An 8,025-nucleotide genomic window follows, 5' to 3' on the forward strand; every position below is an offset into this window, starting at 1 on the left:
TATACCGCCCAAAGGAATTCATTCCAACCTAGAGACAACCGCATGTGGCAAAATAACAGCCAACCAAAGCCAAGAACCCCATACTCAGCATCAGCGCAAACAAGGATGAGCAACCAGCCGTCCCAAAATTGGAGAAATAACAGCACCCCCTTGGCAGTGGTAAAAACAGACATAGAACCATCAACCCAGACCCGGCGGACAGGCGGAACTAGGTTTTCTAGATACGATAGCACCAAAAGGGGTGCAAACTCCTCGGGATATTTAGATAGAGCCCGAAGTAAGCAACAGAAGCTCTTCCATTTAGTACCGGTCGACGAAGACGAAGGCCAGGAGATATCAACTAATAAGGAGCAAACCACGGGGGATCAGGTAAATTTTACCATGGGAGCCTCGTGTCCGGCGTACCGTATCTTGAGTACGCAACACAGGACTTGGGTATTTTAGAATTTCTGGTGGACACGGGGGCGAACAAGAACTATATAAGCGAGCGCGTAGCCCAAACCACTATACCAGTGGAAAAACCTTTCAAGGTAATCTCAGCAGGGGGAACCATAAATGTAGAGAAAAAAGTATGTGGACATTTTTTTGAATTCCACAACATTTTTTGTTCTCCCAGGGCTCAAATCGTTCGATGGGATAATAGGTGATGACACGCTGTCAGAGATCAAAGCCGTTTTGGATAGGGAACTCAATGTTCTCATTCTAAAACCAGATATTGTGCTGCCCCTTAAGCGGAAGGAAGCGCAGCAGGTTAACAGCATCAACCTTAACATCCCTTTCGATGATTATGTCACCGACCATACAAAAAACAAGCTTTACCGGATCCTAGAAAAATTCGAAATTCTATTCGGCCCAGTCGACCGAGGCGCAAAATTCCAAACTAATGTCCAGGCGGAAATCAGAACCGCAACCGAAAACCCTATTTATACAAGCTACCCCTACCCCGTTAATATGCACGAGGAGGTGGAAAAGCAAGTCCAGGACATGCTATCACAAAACATAATTCGCCCTTCCAAAAGTCCCTATAACTCGCCCATATGGATTGTGCCCGAAAAAATCTCAATCGGACGGTGAGAAAAAGTACCGCATGGTAATAGACCATTTCTGACACTTACCCCATCCCTGACATTAACGGCACCATCGCGAGTCTCGGTAGTGCAAAGTACTTTACGACACTAGACCTAACTTCGGGATTTCATCAGATCCCAATGAAAGAAAGCGATATTCAAAAAACGGCATTTTCCACAATGAATGGAAAATACGAATTTTTGAGACTTCCTTTCGGTCTCAAGAATGCACCCTCTATCTTCCAACCCATGATAGACGACGTGCTAAAAGAATTCATTGGTCGTATTTGCTTTGTGTACATAGATGACATTATAATCTTTAGTAAGGACGAATCTACTCATTTAAAAGATATTGAAACTATTCTTTCTAGGCTTTTAGCAGCGGGTCTCAAAGTTAATCTAGAGAAAACTCAGTTTCTGAAGAGAAGCGTCGAATTTCTGGGATACGTTGTAACCTCCGACTGAATACTGCCTGACCCAAGGAAGGTAGACTCTATAAAAAATATGTTGCCTCCGACTAACCTAAAAGAGCTCAAGAGCTTCCTAGGATTAACCTCATATTATAGGAAGTTTATTCGCGACTATGCAAAAATTGCAAAACCGCTCACGAACCTTACGCGGGGAGAACATGCGCAGGTAAGGGCAACACAATCAAAAAAGATGCCAATAACTTTGAACAAGGAAGCACAGGAAGCATTCTCAAATCTAAAAAAAATACTGACAACTTCTGAAGTCTTGACCTTCCCCAACTTTGATAAGCCCTTCAATCTAACGACGGATGCCTCCGATTTCGCTATCGGAGCGGTGCTATCACAGGATTACGATGGCAAGGACAAACCGATAGCATTTATATCGCGAAGTTTGTCCACCACAGAGGAAGCATATGCGACAAACGAAAAGGACATGCTCGCCATCGTATGGGCGTTGGATAACCTGCGGAACTACCTATATGGTGCTAATAAGATACGGATATTTACAGACCACCAACCGCTAACATTCTCTCTTAGCAACCGTAACTATAACGCCAAGCTAAAACGTTGGAAATCCAGGATTGAAGAGTATAACTACGAGATAATCTACAAACCAGGTAAATCCAACATCGTGGCTGACGCCCTGTCTCGACTTAAAACTCAGGCAAATCCCCTTACCACGTCCACACCCGAAGCCGCAAGCCAAAACGCAACAACGGGATCAACAGCGGACTCCCAAAGCGAAGAAGGTTCAACCAGCGACACCGTCCATAGCGCAGAGCAGGATAACTCGGATCTAATACCGTTCGTGGAAGTGCCTCTAAATGTATTTAAAAATCAACTTGTGTTTGGGGGTAGACTAGAAATTTTCGAGGAACCTCATCCGGGTTATTCGCGACATTACCTGAGATTGGAAGGAGTTAGCGAGGAAGAACTCATTAGGGTACTCAAGGAGAAGTTAAGGCCAAACATAATAAATGGCATCAAAATGCCAAAAGGCCAGCTAGGGTTACTCCAAAAAGTTTATCTAGAAAATTTTTTACAATATAAAATCCGGGTTGCTCAATCTATGGTGGAAGACCTAAGAGATCCCGATAGAATATGCGAGGTAATATGGGAAGAGCATAGAAGAGCTCATCGCAACGCCATCGAGAATAAGAAACAAATCTTGGAGAAATATTATTTTCCAAGAATGAATAGTATTATCAGGGGCTACGTTTCATCATGTGAAACGTGTAAAATCAGCAAGTATGATAGGCACCCCAATAAACCGGAATTGCAAAATGCACCTATTCCATCCCGCCCTTGCGAAATCATCCACGTAGATATCTTCGAGATACAAGGAGAGAAATTCCTCAGCTGCATTGACAAGTTTTCAAAATTAACAAAAACTATTTCACTTAAGAAATAAGTCCACTTTGCACCTTAAGGACAAAATAGTGAAACTCTTGCACTATTTTACGACCACAGATATCCTCTGTACCGACAACGAGCGCGGTCTAGTTAGCCCAATAATACAAAATCTGCTAGAGTCACTAGGAGTTAGGCTGTATCGCACAGCTTCTCAGAGAAGCGAGGTGAATGGCCAAGTAGAAAGGCTCCATTCCACATTGATAGAAATTATCAGATGCCTGAAGATAGACAACCCGAGTTTAAAAATGAAAGCACTAGTAAATATAGCAGTAGATCGCTATAATAACTCCATTCACTCCGTTATAAACCGGAAACCCAGTGAGGTATTTTTCAACCGTGCAAAAGCGGCTAATTACCAGGAGTTACTGGAAAAAAGCAGAAAAGCCAATGAATACCTAAAAATCTTACTGACTCAGAAACAACTAGCTTATATTGAACGGCACAACAAAAAGAGATCTCTACCGGAGCGTTATGATGAGAACGATATCATATACGTGAAGGACAAACAGATCAAGGGAAAGCAAAAACCCATTTTCAAAAAAGAAATTGTCGCTAAGGACAACAGAGTGTCCGTAACTACAGTTAGTGGGAAAAAAATCCACAAAACACATATAAGAAACGTCAAGCGTAGGAACACATCCTAGCACTTGAAACAGAAACCGAAAAATTTTGAAAATAACACAAAACTAGAAACACGAAATAAAGGAACGTTCAGCACTATAAGAGCGGGCTTATAAGTGGGACAAGTCGTGCCCTAGTAGGGGGCGACGCCAACGAATTTGACAAATGGCTACGTCGCCTCCAAAAACGGAATCTGCCGACCCCCCATAGCCGGTTCGAGAACAGTGTGGACCTCTATCCTACAAAAGAATTTAAACCGAATTTTTGCAAAACTTGCGCCTAATCCGCAAGAAAACAAGAAAAATAGTTTTGCGCCTAATCCGCATAACACATATTATACTGAATCCTTGCGCCTATTCCGCAAGAGAAGATAAAAAAGATATACAAAAAATATGAAAAAAAAAAGAAAGAATACAAAATATGAATAAATTTTATTGCAACCTTGCGCCTAATCCACTTGGGAAAATACGAAAAGAATATACAAAAAAAAAAAACAAAAAAAAGAATAATTTTATTTACAAATTTGCGCTAATCCGCAAAATATACATTGATACGTAACCTTTGCGCCTAATCCGCTTGGGAAAATACGAGAAGTTTAACCAAAAAAAAAGAAAGACCAAAAATTATCATTTCATTTGCAAAATTTTTTTATTTTTGTTTTTATTTATTTTGCCTCCAGTTAACTAACCTTTTTAAATTATTGATTTTTTTGTTTTTTATTTATTTTTATTATACCTAACATTAATACTAACACAAACTAAAACAGTCAACAATTGTAAAATGTTAAATAAATTCAAGGAAAATATTGTTTAACCTTAACATCATTCTGAAGCCTAAAACAAGAGAAAACAAACCACTAACGATCTTGAAAAAACAAATTTTTAATTAAGTTAACAAATACTAACACACTAATAAACTAACAACAACATCCTTGCAGACTCCCACTGCTGGCGTCGGCCATCAGCGCACTCCACATTTTCAACTACAAGGCACCAATCGTAACTATCCAAGACGGAAATGGGTGGATCATTGATGTGTCATTCAAACTTGTACACGTCATTAACCTCCAACAATATGCCACGGTTCTGAGGCAAATGGAAAACCTGACAAGCCAATTAATGAAACGTAGCAATGACCAAGTATTAACCAAACATTGGGGCGACTAGAAGAGCTAAGGGTAAGAAGAAGCAAAACCAGAATCACTCGATCAATCGACTGGATAGGCTCAGCCTCGAAATGGCTGGCAGGATCACCCGACGCAACCGACTGGAGTAATATTCTCCAAAGTCAATCTCAGATCGTCGAAAATAATAACCATCAGTACAAAATTAATAACAAACTATTCTCAGCTACGGAACAAGTCCTGAAGGAAATAAACGAAGTGGCGGACCGCACCAATTACGTAGCAAAGGAAACCGAAGCAATAGAATTCGAACAAAGCGCACTTCACAACATTCTGCTAATCCGTGATGAGATCAACGAAATGGTGCGGGCATGTCAAATGGCAAAACAAGGAATTATTAATACCAACTTACTCGACATGGACGAAGTCAATCAGATCCTATCTGAAATGGAAACTCTCCCATACCAAAACATAATAGAGGCCATCGAGTATGGCCAACATTCGATATTCACAAACGGGACACTACTCCTCTACGTCCTATCTATGCCGAAAGTAACGACAAACAATTACAGCCTCCTTATCACTCGAGCTGGCATCTACGAGGGTAAACAATTGGACTTACCGTTCAACAGAATGCTCGTCAACCAAGAGGAGACATATGGGCTGATTAAAAGTTGCCTGGTAATTAGTTCATCCACAGTTTGCAGCTCGGAATCCTTGACTAAACTGGAAGAAAACACCTGCTTACCACGGTTACTGAAAGGGGGAGACGCCAGCTGCCAATTTGCAAGGCGAAACGAAACGCTCATAGAGCTGGTCAACGATAACACGCTTTTTATTTCAAACTACCAAGGCGTGGTTAAGAGTCATAACGAATCAAGCGTCATAAACGGCACCTATGTGATCCAACTGAACAACGAGACAATAAGGATTGGCGAACAGGAGTTTACTAGCAGTGAAGTCGTTACAGCCCACGCACTGCCAGCTGTTGTGTCGAAGATAAAGAACAACACAATGAAGGTCAACCTCGAATACGTACATGACATAACAATGGAGAATATTAAGTATCTTGGGTACATTAATGAAAATACCAATTTTTCCTTCATTTCAGAAGCTATTTCAATTTTCGCAATACTATGCATTGCCACCATGTTATGGAGATGCTACACAAAAAGCCTGGATCTTCCACCAGTTCAAATTCCAACACATTGGGACGGGAACAGCGTTAACAAAAACCCTAAAAGAAGATCAGCTCCTCAACTATATTGCCTAGATAATAGCCCACCAGCCACAACGATCGAGAACATAACATCGGAAGACCGTAACCAGTCACTGCAAAATTTTACCCCTTCACGATTTTCAACTTTTGATCTGCGGGACGCAGATCTTTAAAGGGGGAGGAGTTATCACACCCATAATCCCAATACCTACCAATGGCGCACCCTTTACTCACGTTGCCGTGCATGTGAGTTTGTTGGCCAATATAGAACTTTCGCTGACGTAGTCCACGCGCAAGAGAATGGTAACACAACACGATCAATAACCCATGGGAAGTGCAGCATAGGCAATACTGGCCTGCACGCGCAACTCATCGATTGCGAAATACCTGATGGTGGTGGGAACTGCAACGTTAACATAAGTAGGGTAGAGTAATAGGTTTGCTGTTAAGAATCAATTATGTTTAGAGTTAGTTATGATAGTGAGTGCCATCAGTGCACAATAAAATCCGACTTGTCGATTCAACCGAATCTTGTGTTGTCATTGTTATTGGCGAACTGCTGGTTCGCAACAGCTTTAATTTTTTTCAAGGTTCCTATTCAAGGATCCTTAAGTTACATATATGGTCCAATTACATGCTACTATAAAACTCGATAGGTGGTGCTGGAGTAGAGTTATTTATAAAAATCGTATTTATTAACCAAGTTCGTTCAAATTTTAAATGTGAGCTATGTACCTGTATGATGGAAAATTCTTTTGATAAAAATTTACCCGATTAGTGCCGCTGGAGTTAAGGTTGAAATTCATAACACGTATTCATTTTATGGTAAGCAATGGTTTTGCAGAAAATTAACCCAATGGATGGCGCTGCAGCCGAAATGTATAGAAACCACGTGTGGTTGGTCTGCTTTGGACCTATGTTTAAGTTATACGAATTTAGTTTTCAGATGTCTAAATGAAGGATGGGGTTAGGTTTTTCTGACGCCCTCATGCACGATCATGCGGTCTTGCATCTACCCAGAAACAGTTCATAAATTTTACCACGAATTGTAAAAGTGGTGAATTAACAAGGAAAGATTACCGTAGGTATATCAATTGCTTCATTTGAAAGATACCTAAGAGATCTCTCGACTCATTTAGCACTGTACCGGAAAACTTTTCATCCTGTGGGACAGCGAGGATTCTTGGCCCTCCTATAACGAAAACGCACTTATGTGCACTTGAGTTTCCCTATAAGAACTTTTATTGGCATACGCATCTCACCAATGTTGTAGTCGCAAGATCATACAAAAAGATTACGCATGATTGGCAGAGATCTCACAGGTGGAAATAAGACCATCAGTAAAGCTCATGACACCAAAAGGGATTGGTATTCCATATGGTACCACCGCGTTACTATTATTGGCCTATGTGTGAGGAGGATACTGCACCTTAGTGGTTTCAACTTAAATCAAAAATTTTTACTTTACAGACTAATTTTGTTTTTAAACACTCTTTTGCATTGGCCAACGCAAAAGCTCTTATTAGGCCCCGCGAAGTAAGCGGGCATTGGCTAGTTAGTAAAATAAAAAAAGTAAGTGCGCCTGGGCCACACTGGAGAAGTTAAACTTACGTTACATTCATACCTATTTTGTCTCATAACCAATATACATACATACATACATATGTACATACATACATACATCTGCTTTTGCTTAAGGTTATATTTTTTGTCTTTTTTCTATTTATGTAGATCCCTACCTCTACCCCTGTTCGTTCTAAATACATTTATGTTATTTTGTTTTTCTTTATCTTCATTTTTATATTTCGATGGCTGAGTGGAAGATCGACCTATCTCGGCAGCCAGTTCGAAAACGCTCTATCTCAAAAAGCTTTTCAAGAACGCCCTATTTCAGAATTTAATTGAAAAACACCCTATCTCAAAATTCGGTTCAAAAACGCCCTATCCCACTTCAAAATGTATTGAAAATATGCTGATATAGGGCGTTTTTGAATCGACAGCTGAGATAGGGCGTTTTTGAAACGAATTCTGAAATAGGGCGTTCTTGAAAAGTTTTTTGAGATAGAGCGTTTTCGAACTGGCTGCCGAGATAGGTCGATCTTCCACTCAGCC

At 40.6% G+C, this 8,025-nt stretch overlaps 1 protein-coding gene across 1 annotated transcript; it reads left to right on the forward strand.

The window, feature by feature from the left end:
• Positions 1 to 5,261: 5,261 nt before the first annotated feature.
• LOC118754615 lies at positions 5,262 to 6,254 on the forward strand. Its single transcript, XM_036489505.1, has 2 exons — positions 5,262 to 5,714; positions 5,806 to 6,254. Exons 1-2 carry the CDS (start codon positions 5,328 to 5,330, stop codon positions 5,965 to 5,967), a joined length of 549 nt encoding a protein of 182 aa, XP_036345398.1. The 5' UTR covers positions 5,262 to 5,327; the 3' UTR covers positions 5,968 to 6,254.
• The last annotated feature ends 1,771 nt before the right edge of the window (positions 6,255 to 8,025 follow it).

Source organism: Rhagoletis pomonella, unplaced genomic scaffold (genome assembly GCF_013731165.1).
Source record: "Rhagoletis pomonella isolate Grant_MI unplaced genomic scaffold, Rhpom_1.0 Rhpom_scaffold_04244, whole genome shotgun sequence".
NCBI lineage: Eukaryota > Metazoa > Arthropoda > Insecta > Diptera > Tephritidae > Rhagoletis > Rhagoletis pomonella.

What these genes read in the sequence shown, in the direction of transcription:
- LOC118754615 (XM_036489505.1), top strand. Translation starts at nt 5,328, where the DNA reads ATGCTCGTCAACCAAGAGGAGACATATGGGCTGATTAAAAGTTGCCTG. An exon ending in TAAAGAACAACACAATGAAG is followed by an intron (nt 5,715 to 5,805) that starts GTCAACCTCGAA and finishes CCTTCATTTCAG; the next exon opens with AAGCTATTTCAATTTTCGCA.